At 36.0% G+C, this 22,990-nt stretch overlaps 1 protein-coding gene across 5 annotated transcripts in view; it reads right to left on the bottom strand.

The window, feature by feature from the left end:
- PLS1 (plastin 1) overlaps positions 1-22,990 on the bottom strand; it is a 137,015-nt gene continuing 114,025 nt past the window's right edge. For all 5 annotated transcript variants that reach the window (XM_017882274.1, XM_017882272.1, XM_017882275.1 and 2 more), the window contains 6 exons: positions 19,487-19,565; positions 16,028-16,142; positions 9,869-10,002; positions 9,292-9,415; positions 2,038-2,162; positions 1-1,791 (listed from right to left, as the gene is read on the bottom strand). In XM_017882274.1, coding sequence (XP_017737763.1) covers positions 1,656-1,791; positions 2,038-2,162; positions 9,292-9,415; positions 9,869-10,002; positions 16,028-16,142; positions 19,487-19,565 — 713 coding nt within the window. In that variant the 3' untranslated portion in view covers positions 1-1,655. The remainder of the gene's footprint in view (positions 1,792-2,037; positions 2,163-9,291; positions 9,416-9,868; positions 10,003-16,027; positions 16,143-19,486; positions 19,566-22,990) is intronic.

Here is a 22,990-nt window from a genome sequence, read left to right as displayed (position 1 = left end):
TTTCTATATACACAGCATTTTATTAAATATACTCTGTGAGAAAAGAACACCCTAAAAGTGCCAGATTTCATGTAAATCCAATAACTTAGTAAATACAATGGTGAAAAAAAAAATTCAGAGGGAAACAATTTAAATAATCTTATAAAAGAGCAAGAACATATCTTAATCTTCATATAAGAAAACAATCATCAAAATATAAAAGGGAAAGAAATCTCTTTTGTAGAAGAATATATTTCAAAATTCCACCTGATCGTTTCATTTAAAAAATTCTATTCTAAACACATGGGCAGTCTCACTCTTACCAACATATATGTTTAAATCAATGGTAGAAGGGGAATTTAGAATACTCATTCACACTGGAATAAAGTGACATTTTTGTTGCACAACAGTATTGCTCACTGCACTAAGAATGGAAGATGGAGGAAGTAGATTTCTGGCTTCAATTGTTAGCAGCAGAAATGGATTAATGCTAAAAATTTAGGAAAAAAATAGGGCCAAGCTGTAGCGATTTCCAAGTAACACAAACATTAACCAAACACTGCCAATTTGTAATGGGCTATGAAAAAACAAATGAAAATACTCTACATTAATATAGCTTTCTGTTACTTTCTATTAAAGATATTCAGTGGGCATGTTCTAAATTATATAGGGCTTCTATAGAGACCTAAACTAGCAAGTATAATATGAAGCTAACAGGATAGTGTCAACGTATCTTGGGATGTTCTAGCCAATGTTTGGCTACAAGTATTTGGAAGGGGTCAAATAACTATATGCACATTCAAAATGAATACTTATAAAAAGAAATCTTAATGTATCCAATATCCACAAATTGAAAAGTGTTACACATGTTGTGGGGGAAAAATACTGATGGTTGGCTGAATGACCAATTATACATACCACTTCTGAAAAGCTGGGTGATACAGGTGCAAAAAAATATATATGCACACATGTATCTCTAATAACATCCTACCAACATATATATGTTGCATGACATAGTTAAAGCTGTATTACCAAACTAGGATATGTAAGGTATCAATGTAGTTAAAATTAAATTTTAATTAAAAAGCTGCTGCTACTTAAACAAGAGAGTGAACTTTGGGGCTTATTCAAGAATTAGTTCTCATATATAAAAAGTTTGATATTAATAAACAATTCTTGTCACCAGAACATTTTAGACAGTATAGAAACTTACAGAAAAGTGTTTTTGGACCACTTTAAATAGTTGGAGGAAGCAAATAAAAAGATTAAACTGGATTATGAGTATGAATGCATTTATGATCAAAATTAACACACAAAAAAATCAAAACACATTTCACAGCAGAACCTGCAAAAACTTTTGTATTCATCTTTTCTGAACCATAAAAAAGAATTAGTCTTAATATGACTTTTAAGCAACAAAAATAATTTAATCATGAAGTATCAGCTTGATTATGAATATATTTTATTATCTTTAGCAGTTGGTAAATTAACTGTGTTATCCAAAAAGGCTGACCAGCTCTACCTAGTATGAACAGGAATATTGAATTCATTAATGAATATATAACTATTTTGAACATACAAATAATCTCTGGTTTTACACACCCACTACATTTCAGTATCCTGTAAACTGTGAAGCATACAATATGTTAAATGTGGCAGAAAATCATATGAAATAATTATTTTATTCTGTTCAGTCCTTTTCCCATTAAGCATGCAAACACCGTCATAACCATCTTTGGTTTTACTTCTACGAGGTCATCAGGTAATGCATATATCCGGGCACCGATCTTCCGAGCAACTGAAATGGCATATCTTGAAGAGACAAGAAAAATATCTTGGTGTTATCCACTGTGTTTTCACTTAACATATTTTAACAAAAGAGTGAAATATTGTGACAAGATTAGTTTTACGAAAAGGTTAAGTTTGTGAGTCTTAAATCATATTCCCCATACAAGTTATATTTAAAAATATGAATTTTAAGGGCATAGTAACCTTTCCTATAAGGATTTTAGAGAATTAAAGGGCCACTGTGTTCTAATATAAACCATAAAGGCTTACTTAGCATTGTTCAGCTTGTCCTCATCAGATAAGTTTTCTCTCCTGATCATTTCTTGACGAACTGCATTTGGTGCAATGGCATCTATTAAATCTAGAACAGGTAAACTTGTGCTTATAGATTTATCCTAGAAAACAAAGCATAGATGAACATTCATAACTTTCTGACCTTTAATTTTCATTATTTTCAGACTCTTCTGATCATATAACTGAAGGCAATCTATAAATTCTTTGTACCTAACCTAACGTTCAGCTTTTCTGCAACCAGCACACATAAATAAACCATTTAAAATATACTTTTCCTTAAGTCTTTACATAGAGTTGTCAGCATACCTGAATAAGGTTTGTGGACATGATAGCTCCTAAGTATGCTAACTATAGTTTCTATTCTGTAAAAAATACACATCTTTTGAAAGGGAGTAGATGAATTTTAATTAACAATTTTAAATTCTACTCATATATTTCTTAGACCATAAATCCCAAAGCCTTCCCTTAATATTTTCGGAAAGAAAATGAAATAGCGAAAGGGAACATTTACAAAGATATTGTTCTTGTTGTTTTACATGTTTTAGTTTATTTAATCCACCTTTTAAACCCTAGCATATTGATAGTAAAGGAATTCTTTTTTAAAAAAAAAGATAAAGTTCCTAAGATAGCTCAAATGACTTGTTTACACAACCAGTAAATACAGAACTGGTATTTGAACCCATGACAGTCTGACTCTAAAATGCCCAAGAGTCTCTCCATTTTGAAGTTACCACCAAGGCAAACTAAAAATGGACAACTAAATTGTAGTGAATAGTGCATTGCAGATGAAATCAGACATCCTGGTCTGAACTGATTTTTACCACTTATTAGTACTTGAACAAATTATTTGTTCTCTCTCTCAGCCTGAGTAGTGGCCACCACTGCTTGCCTACCTGGAATCGACCCACTCTTTACTTCTTCTATACAAATAGAACCCATATGTTTGCTCTATATCCATACCTCCTTCACATAGACATCAGCTTCAAGGAAAGCTGACATTCACAGTTCCAGGAGTGAATCTAAATTAACCTAGGTCAAGCATTCTCAATGCAGGCAGAGTGGTAACCTTTTTTATGTATAAAGCATACAGTGCATGAACAGGTATACAGTGTATCTCTGCATTAAAATTTCATGGGAGAGAGACAAAAAGGGAAAAAATGTCTAAAAATATTCCTTAGAGGATAATTTTCTTTTAAGGTTTCAAAACACTGGTCTAAGCCAAATAGAGGAATCCTATTCTATTACCACAGTGATTTAATTTGGGCCTATGTTATGGAAAGCCAGCAACCCGTCCTCCTGGATGTGAATGGCAGATGAAACCTCTGTCACAAGCAGCAACTATCCTATGATCAAAAGGAAAACCAGCTTTAGGGTGAAGCTGGCACATTAGATGGCAAAGCAGAGATGGGGAAAAAAAAATCGAGTTCCGAATGACATTCTTCAATTATTGGTTCAACCAATCCAGAAGTCTACCCTACCTCTGGATTACTGTTATTGTGGTCAATACCTTTCCTTTCAGTTTAAACCACTTGAAATTGGGTTTCTGTTACTTGAAGCCAGAGCACCCTTTCCTAATCTCTAAAGTAGAATGTCATAGGATTCTTAGGAATACTGAGGTGGTATAGGTGAAAGCATCTAGTATAGGCTCTAGCCAAATGCCAGTTCTTAATCAATATCTAATAAAACAATTTGAAGCCATGTGAAGAAGAGTAACAGGCTTCTTTGAACCACGATCAGCCACTTCATTTATTACTTTTTTTTGACACGGAGTCTCACTCTGTTGCCTGGGCTGGAGTGCAGTGGCGTGATTTTGGCTCACTACAAGCTCTGCCTCCGTGTTCTGGCCATTCTCCTGCCTCAGCCTCCTGAGTAGCTGGGACTACAGGCGCCCGCCACCATGCCTGGCTAATTTTTTTTTTGGATGGTCTCAATCTCCTGACCTCGTGATCCACCTACCTTGGCCTCCCAAAGTGCTGGGATTATAGACGTGAGGCACTGTGCCCAGCCTCATTTATTAATTTTACAAAAATGTATATTCTTACTAGGAATGTTCATTTTATGATACAGATCTTTGGGCAGGGGTAATATTCTTATTAGGAATATACATTTTATGATACAGATCTTTGGGCAGGGGTAGGGGTAAAAATAATTAGGTCCTTTAAGTCTATCTGATGCTGGTAATCTGGATCTGCTTTTCGCATCTTCTCTGTTTCTGAGAAATTATCATACCTGTTTGCTCAATATATAGTCTGCAGACCACCTACATGAAAATTATGTAGGGTACTTGTTAAAAGTGCAAATCTAGCTCCACTCAAACTAATGTCAGGTTATCTATGAATGAGGCTGGGAATCTACATTTTTAATAAGCTCTCTAGATGACTCTAAATGTGTACTGTATTATACTTTCTAAAAATAATATTTATTTCATTCTAGAATACATTTTAATTTCTATGGGCTTATCTTTCATATACTTAATTTTTTAAAAGACAAGTGACTTAATTGTGCTATAATTTGATTCCTTATTTATTTGTGTTATTTTAAATATTTCATTTAGATTTAGGAAACAAGTTATTTTTCCCACCCATTTTCTTATGAGTTACTTTGGGTAAAGCTTCTACTGAGTTGAATGAAAAATTTAAGTTTCTAAAGATTGTATCAGCGCTCTTATCTTCTTGTTTTTGATAAAATAGCCCTGTCTTCCAAATCCTCTAATTCGTACATTGTCAGCGAAAGACATTTTACTTTTGCAAAGGGAAAGGGGTTACAGTGAAAACCCTTAGGTTAGTATATAAATACATTTCCATTATTTTCCTTTTATTTCCTTAAGTTAATCATAAAGAAGTGGCCTCAGCAAAAGAATTTCATTATCTTAATCTATAATTACCTAGAGCTTGATTTTCAAGATAATGATTTTTCCTTTTATTTGATACATATTAGAACATTTCATTCCACTGCTGTTTCTGTCATTTTATTTATTTATTTATTTTGAGACGGAGTCTTGCTCTGTCGTCCAGGCTGGAGTGCAGTGGCCGGATCTCAGCTCACTGCAAGCTCCGCCTCCCGGGCTCACGCCATTCTCCTGCCTCAGCCTCCCGAGTAGCTGGGACTACAGGCGCCCGCCACCTCGCCCGGCTAGTTTTTTGTATTTTTTAGTAGAGACGGGGTTTCACCGTGTTAGCCAGGATGGTCTCGATCTCCTGACCTCGTGATCCACCCGTCTCGGCCTCCCAAAGTACTGGGATTACAGGCTTGAGCCACCGCGCCCGGCCCCTCTGTCATTTTAAAAACTAAAAGTGGAAAGGCCGGGCATGGTGGTTCACACCTGTAATCCCAACACTTTGGGAGGCCAAGGCAGGCAGATCATGAGGTAAGGAGATTGAGACCATTCTGGCTAACACAGTGAAACCCCATCTCTACTAAAAATACAAAAAAATTAGTTGGGCGTGGTGGCAGGTGCCTGTAGTCCCAGCTACTCAGGAGGCTGAGGCAGGAGAATTGCCTGACCCTGGGAGGCGGAGGTTGAAGTGAGCTGAGATTGCGCCACTGCACTCCAGCCTGGGCAACAGAGCAAGACTCCATCTCAAAAAAATTAAATAAATAAATAAATAAATGTAGAAGAACAGTGATGTGGCCACCAGACTTCCCTAAAAGGCTCAGCAGACTCCCCTGCCCCACCACATATGATGCCCTTTATATATTAGCAATGCCAACAGTGTGGTATTTATGTGCCCTTAATATGTGCTAGGTACTGTTAAGCTCTTTACATTTTGTTATGTAGTTTAACAACAATCTTAGTAGATAGGGATTATTAATTTCCCCATTTTAGATATGGGGAAACTGAAGAATAGAGAAATTAATAACTTGCCCATGGTCACACAGATACTAAATGCTGAGCCAGTAGTTTATTCATCAGTAGATGTAGCCCTGCTGTTAGTATAAACTGCTAAGGTTTCTGTAAAACAGATGCCCTTCTCATGTGGTCCCACACTCCCCCCTTAGCTAATTTATATAGTATTGCTGACACCCCATACTGTGATTCTTGTTTTCTTATTTGCCACCTTCCCTGAATAGTGAGCTCTTTGAGGGCACTATGTAGCCACAGCGACTAGCAAGGCAGCTGACACAGGGCAAGCTTTGAATATTTATGTAATAAATGAGCAGTATGTTACACAGCTAATCAGTAGCTCAGCCAAGAGTCAACCCAGGACCATAAAACTCCAAAGCTTGGCTTTCCACTTGTGCGTAGACAGACCTGGATATGAAACCCAGCTGTTCTGCTTAAAAGTTGTATGACAGTAGACAGTTGCTTAACTTCTCTAATGCTCACTTTTTGCTCAGAGTGTTTAATTAAAAGAAACAATGTGTAAAGTGCTTAACACAGTGACACAAAGGACTCAATAAATGGTAATTATGATTATTATTTGCTGATATATCACCTTCTCTATCTTCTTAGCAAGGGAAATTTTTTTTGTGGCTAAAAGGGTAAATTTGTCTTTTCTGAAATTCCTAGTTATAGTGCTACCTTGATTATAATTAAAATGTTTTTTCTGCTAGTAACCACTTAATATAGCCTTCAAACATAATGCCTTCTGTAGTTGGAAAAAAGCCTCCCTCACCTCAACTATGTTTTAGCATTCACTGCCTCATTTCTTCACTATTTGCACTCTCTTTAAAGATTTTATCATTAAGCATATGCAAAATGCCAAGCACTTTTGCGATGTTTCTGCCACCTCAGTTCTAAGCAGAGCCAAACTCTCAAGTCGGCTGTTGTCTATGGTTGCTCTCCCTTAAAAGGTTTATGCACTCCCATTTCTCAACTCTTTTATTCAACTGATCACCAAGTCTGTCTTTCCAGTTTTAATATCTCCTTTCACCACCCCCATTTTCCTAAAATTACCTCAAATTCAAGCCTAAAACTGAATTCATCACCTTTTCCAGGAAGCAGCTGTACCTCATGACATCCCCATTTCTATTAGTGTTATCTGTTTTCCAGTTACCCGTACCCAAAACATCAAGAGTTTTGGCTCTTCCCTCCCCTCTTCTTCCCCAAATCAGGAAGCCAAATCCTAGTTCTTCTTTTGCAATAACTTATAGCTTTCTAATCTTACCATTTCCATTCCCAGCCCCAACCCCCTTATTACTTCACACCTTGAGTACTGCCTTGGATTCTTCTGCACTGTCCTTGCAGTTACACTATTCTCCCTCCCCTGTTCACCACATTCAGATTAGTATTCCTAAAATAATTGCCTTTCTTATTACCCCCTTTACTCAATATCCTTTATTTAGGCCAAAATCCTCCACAATCTTGACCCAATTTATGTCTTGCACAGCATCCCTTAGGAACCATCCTATTTCTCCTAACTTTCTGAGACATGCCTTTATTCAAGACGGACCCTTCTAAGTTTGTTATCCCCCTTTCTCTCCACCAATTCAAATCCTCCCGCCATCTATGATGTTCAAATCCAGCTGTCTTTATCGGCTCTTCACTGACCATTCAATTGGAAATGATCACACTTTTCATCCACAATATTAGTTGTATTACTTGAATTTTGTCATTCACTGTATAGTATTGTTACCCTCTCAGTTATACAATCTTTGTCTTTAAAATAAATGGTGAACACTCTGAGGGCCAAATTAATTTCCTATACTTTATACCCTTTTCTTTACTTAGAAAAGTTACTTAATAGGAGCTCAATAAATATTAATTTGCTCCTAAATATTTTCTATTGTATTAGCTATATACATGCTTAATATTTTCTATAAATTAATGTGCAAATGCATATAATTTCAACATAACAATTTTAAAGAATAACTGCCAATTAGAGAATTTTATGATACAATGCCCATTGCTATTTTATATTTTGTGTTCTATGTCTAAAACACAGAGAGACAAATAATGGATTGAAAATTACTTCAAAAAAAAAAAAAAAAAAGAAGAAAAAAAAACTCAGTGTCATTAGTTTCTTCCAAGATAAAAAAGGAAAAGAAAAAAAAAAAAAGCTGTTGAACTAGGACTCAGGCGACATCTCTACCAGTATCCAGCTGTCCTGTTAAAACCGCCTTGGGCCTCAGTTTTTGGTAAACATGAGAAGATTGAATTGATAAATTTCTGACATTTCTTTCACTTTGTAATGTTGTTAAGCATATAGAGCAAAGGCAAAGAGAGAAATAAAAATGGGTAGATATCTCTTAGGATAGCTTAGTGTTTCATCTCTTTGTACTTTATTTCAGTAAAAAAACAAATTGATTGCAGTTTTTCATACATAATAAAATCACAAACACAAGGCTCACTGAATGAACATGTACAAGCAGACATGCTTGTTTGTAGCTAACATCGGCTTGCATGCAAAAGCAAAACACAATGGAAATGCATGAAAATTAGTAGGTACGTATGTACACATTACATTTTGAGTGCTTTATGAATCATCCACAAATGCTCGGAAGTGAGTGTTAAGTGCCATTATGAAGCCAGATGACAAGATTTTTTTTCCTACCAGTTTTCTCAATTCCCACTTGAATCGGTTTGGCTGGCTCTGTTATGCCTTGGAAATGATGTCAATACAATTCTGAGACTGCTGCTAGGGAGCACAAAACATTATAGGTCCTATTTAAACAATGGCTTCTTATCTTTTTCATTTGATAACTGGATTTTTTTTTGGCTCTATTCTGTTTATTTTTTAAGATTAGATTACCAGAGTCAGATAATATTAACCTGCATTTATACTTAACTGGACAACCAATCAAAAATTTAGTAATTCAAACTGAATATTTCAAGTTTACACATGCCAAATAATTAGTATGCCTAAACTCATAAATCATGTTTCTGACATACAACATTAATATAATTCTAAGCCAAACCAATGTAATTTCCAATAAAAATTCGTTTCTGGCCAGGCGCGGTGGCTCACGCCTGTAATCCCAGCACTTTGGGAAGCCAAGGTGGGCAGATCACAAGGTCAGGAGATCGAGACCATCCTGGCTAACACGGTGAAACCCTGTCTCTACTAAAAACACACACAAAAAAATTAACCGGGCGTGATGGCGGGCGCCTGTAGTCCCAGCTACTTGGGAGGCTGAGGCAGAATGATGTGACCCGGGAGGCAGAGCTTACAGTGAGCCGAGATCGTGCCACTGCACTCCAGCCTGGGTGACAGAGCGAGACTCCGTCTCAAAACAGAAAAAAATTCCTTCCTATACCAATGAAAAAAAAAATTTAAGACTCTTGCTTACCTTGAAGCTGGAAATAGAAGTCTTTTTGTTTGCACGTTTAAGAGTCTGATTGACCCATTTAATAATAATTTCATCATTTACTTTTTCACCCTCTCCAAGATCTGACAACACATTCAATGTGTACCTGCAACAGAAAAGATATATATTTGAGACTGAAAAGGGTAAAATTTGCTTTAATTTATATCAATGCTTAGATAAATACTTAAGGAATAGTTTAGTTCTAATAAATATTTCTAATTTTAGTCTGGCATTTGCACCCAGTTACATTCCAAAGTTACAAACCTCATTAATCAGAAACAAAAACTACTACATGGTAGTTTTAAAACTTAAAGCAATTCCTTATGAAGCCATTTTTAAGAGGCATTAATAAAAGTGATAGTGTTTCTGGATATTGACCCATTTTAAATAAAATATAATTTTAAAAAACCATAATCAACAGTAAATCCTTTAAAAATTAAAATATTTTACATTGTATATTTCTTCTGTGTTCATTATTGTTCAAACATAGCTAAAAGTTTAGTTCAGATTACTTGTTGGAGGAAACAGGCAGTGTTGGTACCAACATATCAGCCTTTACCTTCTCATCAGCTGCCATACCAATGCCAGGGTAAGTGTTGAATTCCCTTCATTTAGGTCCTGCCCAGCAATGCCAACCAAGGAGAATTTGGCCTTGTTCTTCCCAAGTTCCACTGCATAGTTACAGTTTTCAATCTATAAATAAGTAAAAGTTTGGGTATAAAACAGATTTTTAAAAACATATCTCCTAAATACGCCAGCCTAGTTCAGCCATCTGAAAAACAGTTATGATGACATCTTAAATTTATATGACCAATTTCATAATAATAACCCAGGGAAAGCAAGGACATAATTATTTCCATTTTATAGTTGAAGATATTAAAGCACTGAGTGGGTTAACCTAAATAGAGGAACAACTGGCTGGAAAGTTTTAAGATCCCCTCCTATTCTAAAAGTCTCGACTATCCAGGCCGGGCGTGGTCGCTCATGCCTGTAATCCTAGCACTTTGGGAGGCCGAGGCAAGTGGATCACCTGAGGTCAAGAGTTCGAGACCAGCCTGGCCAACATGAAACCTCATCTCTACTAAAAATACAAAAATTAGCCAGGCGTGGTGGTGGGTGCCTGTAATTCCAGCTACTCAGGAGGCTGAGGCAGGAGAATCACTTGAACCTGGGAGGTGGAGGTTGCAGTGAGCCAAGATCGCGCCATTGCCTTCCAGCCTGGGCAACAGAGCAAAAACTCCGTCTCAAAAAAAAAAAAAATTCTTGACTATCCAAGATGAAATAGCTTACTAGTGGTACATCTGTGACTAAAAACCAAGGTTTCCTGCTTTCCTTTAATAGAAGTAATAGATGATGTTTTGATTTAAATTTTTAAAAAAGAGAAGAAAGTAACTGTTTTATTAAGAATCTAACTTCATCTTCAATATTCTTTACCCAGATCTTACTCATCCTCTGAAATTCAGCTTTTGGTCCCTTTCTTCAATAAAGGCTTAACCTTAACTGTACCAGCTAATAATGATCTATCCTTTGCTTGAACTCCTAAGAATGCTTATTTTGTAATGCTTATGCACCATCTTCTACTTATACTTAGCCTTTTATGTGTTTCCTTTCAACAACTATAGTATAAGCTTGTTCTAAAGGACAAAAATTTTTTCATGCACCAATCTATCCACTTCCAGCACAATGCCCTGCCTAAAGTAAGAATCTGATACATAAACACCTAATAAATTGTTTACCCTCCCCAACCACACACACATACTTCTTTCCAGTGATATAAGTCCAGCTGGGTCCTTTCTCTAATACTTTTTTTGTCTATCCTGGAGTCAATAGGGTTTTTTATCTCCATCATCTAGTGCTGTGTTTCTTACATCAGAACTTATAAATTCTTATGTATCTGAGTCTTTTTGCTCCAGTGAAATTATAAGCTCTCATAATCTTATCACCAGTAGGAACAAAAGTGCTTACATTAAGTACTTTTGGAATAAACATTTAAAAGGAGAACACTATTTTCTTTTTTTTTCTCTCTCTTTTTTTTTTTTTGAGACGGAGTCTCGCTCTGTCACCCAGGCTGAAGTGCAGTGGCCGGATCTCAGCTCACTGCAAGCTCCACCTCCCGGGTTTATGCCATTCTCCTGCCTCAACCTCCGGAGTAGCTGGGACTACAGGCGCCCGCCACCTCACCCGGCTAGTTTTTTTTTTTGTATTTTTTAGTAGAGACGGGGTTTCACCGTGTTAGCCAGGATGGTCTCGATCTCCTGACCTTGTGATCCGCCCGTCTCGGCCTCCCTAAGTGCTGGGATTACAGGCTTGAGCCGTAATTTTCTTCCAAAAGTTAGTTAAGGCACCATTACAAAACAGTCTAACCTGAGGTACATAGATACATTTTTCCCAATAGTAAGAAAATATTTCCAGGAAATGTGAGACAGCTAATAAAAGAATTTGTACAAATATATGGTTATTGTTCTTTAAAAAAGAGAATCCAAATTCCCAAAGTTCAATTTACTACAAATAAAAATGGAAGATCTTTGAGCCTGCTATAACATCTGCCTGGCTCACTTCACAAATTAAATACAATGTTTGATATGTATTCATTTTTTTAAAATCCAAGGAGAAGCTGGGTGTGGTGGCATGCCAGTAGTCCCAGCTACTTAGGTTGAGGCAGGAGGATCACTTAAGGGCAGGAGTTCAAGGCTGTAGTGTGCTATAATCACGTCTGTGAATAGCATGCACTCCAGCCTGGGCACCATAGTGAAACCCTATTTCTAAAAAAATTTTAAGGAGTTTTTAATGCAGAGATAATATTCCAAAAAGTTGTTTGGAATCATATTAAATTATAGGCTTAGACTGCTTAAAAGAAATATATGCTATAAGAATGTCAATTTTAAAAAACGGAATAGATTCCTAATTTATGGAAAATAACATTAACACTTGAATTACTTAACACTGTGTACAGAAGAGTAAAAAGCCAGCATATTTACCATGGACACCCAATTCAGTGGGAGAATTTTATAGCAAACTGCAGTAATCACATGTGTTTCAATGAAGAGCCATCTGCTTTACAGTTATAGCAAAGTTCCTAAGGGAAATGATGGCGAGAAAGGAGTTCAGGTTGCTAGTATAGAGGCCTAAGAACATATTGATATGGCCAGCATTGAAAGAGAAACTGGAAACAGGTGCTAACATAAGGGAAAGCATATATTCTATTTATTGGCAATAGTTGGTTCCAAATTTGGCAGAACACTTCTAAGAGATCTAGAGAGGTACCAAACTAGAGAAAGAATAAGAAATTCGGTTCTTAGAGGTAATCCATGTGTATGGTAGTACAGGTTGAGTATCCCTAATCTGAAAATCCAAAAATCCAAAATACTCCAAACTCTAATACTTTTTGAGCACCAACACAATACTCAAAAGAAAAGCTCATAGGAGCATTTCAGATTTTCAGCTTAAGGATGTTCAACCAGTATACTGCAAATATTCCAATATCTGAAATACATCTGGTCCCAAGTATTTTGGATAAGGGATGCTCAGCCTGTACTTAAAACCCTAAAAACAGATCTGCTCCCTGAGGATGTAAATATAGAAGTTAAGACCTTTGGGCCAAGAACCAGGCCTTGGAAATACTGAGTTGTCAGGCTAAAAGATGAAGAACCTATGAAAGGTAAGAATGAGCACAAAGAAAGCAAGAAAAACTTGGAGTGCAGTCTCACAGGGTTAACGGAAGAAATGATTACTATATTAGTTCTGTTTTCACGCTGCTGATAAAAGACATATCCAAGACTGGGAAGAAAAAGAGGTTTAAGTGGACTTACAGTTCCACATGGCTGGGAAGGCCTCAGAATCATGGTGGGAAGCAAAAGGCTCTATTTACATGGCGGCAGCAAGAGAAAATGAGGAAGATGCAAAAGCAGAAACCCCTGATAAAACCATCAGATCTCCTAATTCGTATTCACTACCATGAGAACAGTATGGGGGAACTGCCCCCATGATTCAGATTGTCTCCCACTGGGTCCCTCCCACAACACATGGAAATATGGGAGTACAATTCAAGATGAGATTTGGGTGGGGACACAGCCAAACCATATCAACTACCAAGTACTTTAAATGCTTTGGACAAAAATGAAGCTTAGATCATTTGGACAATGAGAAGAGTTACATAATGGGACACAAGGGTTCAAGTGAAAATAAATACTTAAAGAAGAAGGCCAGGCATGGTGGCTCACGCCTGTAATCCCAGCACTTTGGGAGGCTGAGGCAGGTAGATCACGAGGTCAGGAGATCAAGACCATCCTGGCTAACACGGTGAAACCTCGTCTCTACTAAAAATACAAAAAAATTAGCCGGCATGGTGTTGGGCGCCTGTAGTCCCAGCTACTGGAGGCTGAGGCAGGAGAATGGCATGAACCTGGGAGGCGGAGCTTGCAGTTAGCCGAGATCACGCCACTGCATTCCAGCCTGGGCAACAGAGCAAGACTCTGTCTCAAAAATAATAATAATAATGAAGAAAGCCTATTTTAATGGTGCAGCTTTAAGAACTTTGTAACCGAAGGAAAGTGACATCTATTGATTATTGTCCAAATTCCATAAAATAATTCCATAAAGTAATTCCCTGTGATACTGTGTCATGAAAGTACTGCTTCTTCATTTTTTAAACATCTTGAATTTACTTCAGGCTTTATGTTTCATTCTATACTTGTGGAAAAGTATTCTGTATATGATTCATTTGTGACATATGTATTTATTTGTAGTTCACATTAAAATTCCAGGTATAATGAATGGTTAATTTCTGTTTTCCTGTTACATTTTGCATTCAGAATTTTGGAGAAAAAAACTTACATGAAATTAGTCAATAAAATTTTCTGAATTCTACTCCCATTAAAAGAATTCTATGCAAATCAAATGAAATTAAAATGCAGGCAGTCCAATGACTAGAAATGCTGAAAATATAACTCTTTATAATTATACCAACATTTAACTACTTTTAATATTATGATATATTTCCCTTTAAAGGTCTTTTAAATTTTTTTCTTTAAAATTACAGTGTCTATAAATACATTTTCATTCTATAGACGTGAAAAACCCAAAGTCCCTTTTGAATGCATCTCTGTGTGCGTTATGTATTTTAAACAAATTAGATTCATATTATGTATATATATAATTTTGTGTCCTGCTCATTTCCATACCACTATTACTAAAACACTATTTTTTTCTTTGTTTGATTATACTTTAAGTTCTGGTATACACGTGCAGAACATGCAGGATTATTACATAGGTATACATATGCCATGGTGGTTTGCTGCACCCATCAACCCGTCATCTAGGTTTTTTTTTTTTTTTCTCGAGATGGAGTTTCGCTCTGTTACCCAGGCTGGAGTGCAATGGCACATCTCGGCTCACTGCAACCTCCGCCGTTTCAAGCCATTCTCCTACCTCAGCCTCCCAAGTAGCTGGGATTCCAGGTGCCTGCTACTATGCCCAGCTAATTTTTTGTATTTTTAGTAGAGACGGGCTTTCACTATGTTGGCCAGGCTGGCCTCGAACTCCTGACCTCGTGATCCACCTGCCTCAGCCTCCCAAAATGATGGGATTACAGGTGTGAGCCACTGCGTCCGGCCCCCATCATCTAGGTTTTAAGCCCCGCATTCATTAGGTATTTGTCCTAATGCTCTCCCTCCCCTTTCCCCTCACCCCCGACAGGCCTGGGTGTGTGATGTTCCGCTACCTGTGTCCCTGTGTCCTGACTGTTCAACACCCATTTATGAGTGAGAACATGCAGTGTTTGGTTTTCTGTTCCTGTCAAACACTATTTTTAATGGCACATTTTACTTCATCTTATGGGTGTGTCAATTATATTAACCCTTTATTGAACAACTGGGTTGTTTTCTTTGTGCTGTATAAACACTGCTATGATTAGCATTTTGCCACACAACTTTGTGTCTTTCTGATTTTTTCATCAGGATAGGTGGAAAAAGGTGAAATTAGGTCAAAGAATTTTTTGGAAGATTCATATGTATTGCCAAACTGGTTTTAGAAAGATTATACAAATGAATACTTCCTCTAACATTGGATGCAGTTCAATAGTTTCTTGTTTTAAATTGCATTTCTTTATTCTGGGTGAAAAGCTTTTCGTATGTTTACTATTCATCATTATTTTTCTATGAATTGTTCACTTATGTGTCGTTCCCATTTTGCTATTACTATTTCAGTAGCTCTTCAGCTTTCTTCCCTAGAAATCATAATATTCACTTTTGTTTACCATGTACCATATTGTAGTTGTTTGCACACATATTTCCCTAATTTATTTAGGCTTTCCTGAGGACCAACTCCATGCTTTATACTTTTTGTTATATCCTGCATAACACTGTACAGGTATTAGGTAATTGATAAATATCTGTTGAATAAATGAGTGGATAACCGATAAAAATTCAGCAAGTTATACCAATTGTAAAATAAAAATAAATTTACAGTACATCTCAAAGAACACTAAGTACTATGACTTGATAAAGATGAAAACAGTTATATAAAGTGTCTGACTACATGGATTGCCTTCATCTTTGCATTTATTAAAGCAAACTTGTAAAAAGGCTATTAAGCTTAACACATTTTGGTCTGAATCAGAATTGTGGGGACAGAGCACACTTCATTCAACTTCATGAAACTCTAAATTCTTTGTTTTATATCAGAACCATAACAATATATACATGGCCATTATTTCATTCACCTTCTTCATGTTCCCTCCAAGGGCAGGATAAGGAGGTTTGTTGACATGGCTCCAGTTGACTGGCACTCGGATCATCTCATAGAGCTGAAAGATCACTAAAGCATCTGTGAGATCACTAAAACAGGAAGGAAAAGCAGATAAAGGAGGAGGAATTGTTGGGTACTACCTAATTGTATTAAGTACATTGGAGACAGACTTATATCATTAAGAACCTTAAAGAATGACAGGACATATCATTTGACCCAGAACTTCCAGTCTAAGAATCTGTCTAAAATGTTTACATAAATATTTACAAAGGTATATATCCAAGGACATTCATTGCCACAGTATTTATAAATTTGGAAACAACTTAACTGCCTGGCAATAGGGAGCTGTTGAGTAAACTATACTATAAACTCCTTGGCCACCATTAGACATGAGGTAGATCTCTATGTATTGATATGAAAAGCTTTGCAAGACATATCAAACTTTAAAAAACAAATGGCAGAACACTTCATACAATTTGATCTCATTTATTTAAAAAAATTTAGAGTCAAATGTGTTTATATACCTATACATGCTAAGGACAGTTCATAGCAATTACCTCTATTAGGTAAAGAAAAAGGTCAGGAAAAGGGGAGTACAAGAGAGTAAGGGTGGAATGTTTTATTTTATTCTATATACTTACATACTTTCTGGAACTTGTCCAGTAAGAATAAGTTCATGTATTATTTATACATTATTTTTTAACTTAAAAATAATTATAGGAAAATCACAATAGCTACTCAGTAGGCAGCTGTTTGTGTTCAGGAATGAGGGTTAAGAAGAAGGAACTTATGAACAAGTAGGAATTCTCGTAGTAAAATATTAACTACTTTGGATTCAGAAAAATATGTTCTCCTGAGAAGGTTAATGTATGCCTGTTTAGTCTATTTTTAATGCAGTATGCTAAGGACATAAAGCAATAGCAACTGATTTTTTAAATTGCTAGCTTTGTGATGTATTACATGACTTTTCTCCTCCAACAGCTTGTCCAATGAGTTATGTTTCGCTAAGGTTCATATTAAATTACTTTGCATTCTCTGAGCACACACCACATGGCAGTGAAGGCAGCTGGGCCCAGTACTAGGTGCTAGAGGGAGAAAGTCTGATATGAAGGTAATTAAGATCTGAGTAGATTACCTTTAGGCACATGAAACATTCTGTATAAAAAAAGAATCACTAAAGTATTTCTACAGGTTCTGGAATCTTATCTGTTTCATGTATTTTTCTTCTTTAAGTGAATTCATTCTCATTCCTGTCTAGTATGGTATTATTATTATTTTGCAAATAGAACTGAGGCCCAGAGAGTTTAAATGATTTCCAGAGACTTCAAGATGAGTTCTAGAACCAACTGGTCATAGAAAAACTCTAGGACTAATAGTTCTTGAAATATATTTATAACATTTTAGAGAAGAGAATTTTCAGGGAAAATCTAGCTGTTTTGGTTTGGGCTGGCTATACTATAGGCAGGAACCTAAAAATTCTTGGGGGTGGGTTTAGGAATATGATGCAGACACAATTCTATGGACACATGGTTCCAGTGTCAACTAGATGTCCACCTATTGTTCTTCTGCATCTGATGGTTCTCTAAGATTATGTTAAAAGAATTTTCTGAAAGGAACAGTTCTTTTCCCAAGAAAAAATACTGTATGCTCAGAAGCCCTATGCTGGTATTTCTTGAATAAAGATATTCTTCAGATATCTTTAGCTAAAAGGTTTGGTCAATTCTCTTCTCCACTGTCAATGATAGAATCTAGTGTTCCTGATATTTATGAAATAATTACATGAGTATCAACAAATCTTAATCTGTTATTTTTAAGCTTACTCTTTAATTATAGAAAAATACATGTTCGTGGTTCAAAAAAAATTACAATCATGTTTAAGTTTACTAAGATTAAAAGTCTTGGGCGCGGTGGGCCACGCCTGTAATCCCTAGCACTTTGGGAGCCAAGGCAGGCAAGATCACCTGAGGTCAGGGGGAGTTCGCCAACCAGCCTGACCAACATGGAAACCCCATCTTACTAAAAATTACAAAATTAGGCTGGCGTGCGTGGCCACATCCCTGTAATCCCAGTACTGGCGAGCTGAGGCAGGAGAATCACTTGAACCCGGCGAGTCGGGGTTCGTGGTGAGCCGGAGATCATGCCGATTGCACTCCAGCCTGGCAACAAGAGCAAAACTCAATCTCAAATTAAATAAATAATGAATAATAATATATAATAATAATAATAATAAAAGTCTCCTTACTGTTCTCTACTCCTACTACCCAGGCTACATACAGTTTGCTGTGTACCTCTCTAGATTTTCTTTTAAAATTCGAATACAAATATCTACACACTCAAATTATAAACAAAATGGGATCATACTAGACCTTGTTATTCTTTTCTCTTGACTATGTATTAGAGACGTTCTTTCAAATCAGTCCATAAAAAGTGAACCCCTCCTCGCCTTCAATATTTGTGTTTTAACTTCCCTGCTACTGTAACAGGAGCTCTGGTCTAATTGACGTATATCTCCTCTCATCTAGCTGAAATTTACAAACTCTTCAAGAGCTTTACAAATATGGGTCTATCACAATCAAAGCCAGTTACCATAATAAGGTAACACTGGTTTTCAATTTTAAAGAACATTGTGAATAAACACCAAGCAGCAGAAATTACAGCATCATAAATCCTCAGTGAGCCAGTGAACTTGGCCTGTTGTGACATTAATCTTCTTTAAGGAGTTAATCTTAGTTAATCTTCTTTAAGGAGTTTCTTGGGTATGTAAATTATTAATACATTTAGTTAATTAGAACTTTTTCCAAAAAAAAAAAAATACAACTAGCTGAAGTTGGCTTCTTTTGCATTTTATTAAGGCAGGCTGGTAGACTGTATAATAAAGAGAGAAGAACGGTTTCCTTTCATCCACACTTAGAAAGACGCATCGTTAGCCCAGGAATTGATTTAGTGAAATATTTTCTTAGCCCTACTAATGCCAATAATGTGTTATCATTTTTAAACAAGAAAGAATGAGATAAGCTACAACAATTATTCAAGGAAAACAAGTTACTTTTACAAATTAGAAAAAATATACACATAAATTATGGAATAATTGAGGTTTTGGCAAAATAAATGAAAATGACAATGAAAACATAATTTATCAGTTATTACTGTTACTCTGTTAAAGTTGAAATTATTTTATGATCAATAACTATAAAAGGGTAAGGATTATCTTTACTGATTTATGTATATCATCAAAAACGTAACTATTATTCCTGTTTTGAATAGTAACTTTCTTTTAAAATCCATTGTATTGCCAATTCCCAGCATCCTGAAACTCTAAAATTTGGCTAAAATTCTTGCGACTTGAGAAAATGTTCCATTTAAACATACCTACAGTTTGAAACTTGAAAAGTTTGACCCTGACAGTACAGCTGAAGCACAATAAAATATTTACCTGTACAAATGATTAATGTACGGGTTGACTCCCAAGGAATTCATCCAGTTCCGAAATGTTCTCTCTTCTTTGCTCTCTCCTAGAGTAGACACAAGCTCACACTGATGACTCAGGACAAAAGGAACCAGGAACTATATGTTAAACCATTCTAGCAGGTACAAACTGGTCATGGTTTGGTTCTTTAGATACTACAGTTTCTTTAAAGGGAGAAAAAAAGTCTCTTAATGCCAAAGTCCCTTCTTTCCTACTATCTAGGAAGCCTCCATTTGCTCTAAATCTCTTCTTCTAGATTCCCTTTGATGTCTGTGAACTAGTACTGAGCCATGGGTTTCTCTGCCTAGAAATAACAGATACACTTCTGTGGTCTATAATTATGATTAGATGCAAAAGGGATCCACTAAACATTAATAAAAATAAAATTTTTTAGCAGTCAGGATAACATTAGCACATTAAACACAAATAGAAAAGTTATACCTTTCTTGATTCAGTGTTTCTAAATTTGTACAAATTATGGTTTTACACAGGAAAGTTTCCCAGCACACAAACTACACTTTACACCACACAATGAAGGGCAGAGGGAATTACAGGTAAATATAAAAACACACAATGAAGGGAATATAACTATTTTACAGGCTTCCTGAGTTAGTTTAGATTGTCATTACTGAAAATACATAAGGAACACAGACCCAATACAGATTGATAAGAGAAAGATACATTTCGTCATAGTAAGTTCCTGGACCTCAAAGATCCACTCAAGGAGATAACTCCTTCAGGTGCTGTTATTTGACCCTACCTCTCTGAGCATTCCCTTCATAACAGTGCTTACATAATCTATAAGGAAAATGTGGGTTATTCCTGCTCACCACAAAATGAGCAGGAATGTAGGCTGGTTCTACCACTGTCTGCCTTCTAGTCATCTCCTGATGGCTAATAGTCCTAAGTAACTATCATGATTATTTGTTCTTCAGCAAAGGTAGTGGACAGTGGAATGGCCTAATTTATATCTTATCACCAGACTCCTGAAAAACTGAAACATTTATACCTCTCATCAATTCTAAGTTATAGACAAGTTCAAGTCACTCTAGATTTTGGCCCATGTGACAATTTGGCACATAAATCTATAATGATCTGCGTCCCACGGGCTTGTTCATATAGAGCCATTGCAACAGTCATCTTTACATTGAGTGCCAAAGACAGTATAAACCTGCACACCCAGGACAGGAACTCAAGCCTTGTCAGAGCTAAAGAATTCTGTTATTTGTGCCAGCTGTTCAGGAAATAATCTACTCACTGTAGTTTCATGTGGTTTCAATGCCATTATCTAACAGCTTGCCCAGAATCTGCTTTAATTATTGCTCTATTATATAGCCCTATAATTTCTTGCTTAAATTTTGTTCCCTCTGGTCTGCATAAAAGGTAATGGATCAGTCCGTTGTATCTGCTACCACCACTTTATAATAAACAGTCTACATGAGAATCTTTTTTTAAGAAGAACCAAGCTAAACTAAATATTTCCAGAATCCATGCCAGCTTTATTTGTAGGAATTATTAAACAGGTACAAATTAAATCTATGAACTATCCCCAAAGTGACATAAATATAAACCTACTATGATCAACAACTTGATGCCTTTGATTTGGATTTACCTCTCAGTTGTTTCTCTATTACTATCTATCATGAAGATATATATATATTTTTTCTAATAGTTACAGAAGTTTTACATTATTTCCATCTGGGAAAATCTAAATGTCTTAAAATTATGAAGATTAACAGTGCCTTATTGGTTTAATTTTTAATTAAAATATCCAAATTCTGTTGAAGCTAATGATGCAGTAAGTAATATTTTAAAATAACTAAACTTGCATTTTGATAGAGTTCTGAAACTATCTTCAGGGGTTCATATTTCTTCCTATTGTTCTCAACTGATTATATAATTATTTTAATTTTTGATACCTGGAAAGTAAAATAGATTTTATAAATGAGCATTTATTTACCTAATAACATTTCAAAATGTCTTGGTACATAAATGCTCAAAGCTAGAGGCACTATGCATTTGTGCAAGAGCCATGGTAAAGCATTACAAAAATATATGTATTCCAGATTGGCAAATGTCTGGATTACAGACAGCTAAAGCAATCTTCGAGGTAAAATCTTTTTTCCCCCTAGATCTGATATACAATTTCAAGAAGTAAAATCTTAATTGCTGATATACAAGACTGAAAGAACTATAAAACATTCTTTTCATTTGCAGGCTCAATTTGACATCTACAAATAAAAAAAAAATAGCAATAAAAATAACAACTATCTTAGAAGTAGGCTACTAGGAGGGAAAAAAGGAATTAACATATATTTAACACTCAATAAATGTGCTGTGACACATGAAGTGCTTTCCTCCTCCCTCCCTGACCATTAATAAACACATACTGTATTCTTTCATTCATGATCACATTTAGCTTGCTCTGTAACTCTTCAAATTAAGTTTATTAGTCTTGTTTTATATATGAAAAAAACCAAGGCTCACAGAGGTTATTCAGATTAAATAGTGGAACTAAGATTTGAACGAAGTCTGATAGTTTGTGGCCTATGTACCCTCTGTAACCATAAATGAATTCTGAGATGGTCTTTCTATACAGAGCCCATATATCTGGCTCAATTTGATGTGAGGGTTTAATATTTAATTGTGTTTTCTTTAATTCTCTAGAGAGAAAATTCTCTGCCAATGGGGACAGACTAACATATGAATTTGGGATGTGATAAGATCAAGCTTCAAATTTCTATATTAAAACTCAAATTTACAGAGGAAAATAATCCAATGACAGTCAAAGTCAAATACATTTTTGACAGATGTATGAGGACATACATATGTTCCAAATAAAGATGACTGATAAATATTTCCCATGTTATCTTAATAGAGAGTAAATAATAATGGAAATATTTAGCAATCCTATTCACACTGAAAAATTCCAAAAGCATGCTGAACACTAGCAAAAGAATTCAAACATGAAAAATAAGAGAGCGAGCAAGTTGGAAAAGATATCTAGCAAGAATTCAGTGACTATAAAAGCAGATCATTTTAATATGCCACTCTAAACAATGCCTTCTACTGACAGAGGGATTTTGAAATTTTCCAGACTGATAAAACCTAGCAGTGTTCCTTTTGCTTATTTTTTTTAAGTTCTAATCTCTTACCCTAAATTTCTCTTTGATGAAAAATCTACATTTTTTGTCTACTTTCCCTCTCAGTTACATATCTACATAGAAAATATAATCTTTTCTTTGGGAGGCCAAGATGGGCGGATCACGAGGTCAGGAGATGGAGACCATCCTGGCTAACACAGTGAAACCCCGTCTCTACCAAAAAATACAAAAAAAAACTAGCCGGGCGAGGTGGCGGGCGCCTGTAGTCCCAGATACTCTGGAGGCTGAGGCAGGAGAATGGCATAAACCCGGGAGGCAGAGCCTGCAGTGAGCTGAGATCCGGCCACTGCATTCCAGCCCGGGCGAC

The sequence above is a fragment of the Rhinopithecus bieti genome, unplaced genomic scaffold (assembly GCF_001698545.2).
Source record: "Rhinopithecus bieti isolate Rb0 unplaced genomic scaffold, ASM169854v2 scaffold_12642, whole genome shotgun sequence".
Lineage (NCBI taxonomy): Eukaryota > Metazoa > Chordata > Mammalia > Primates > Cercopithecidae > Rhinopithecus > Rhinopithecus bieti.
Note: the sequence above shows the minus strand (reverse complement) of the source record. Positions and strands in the feature narration are given on the sequence as shown.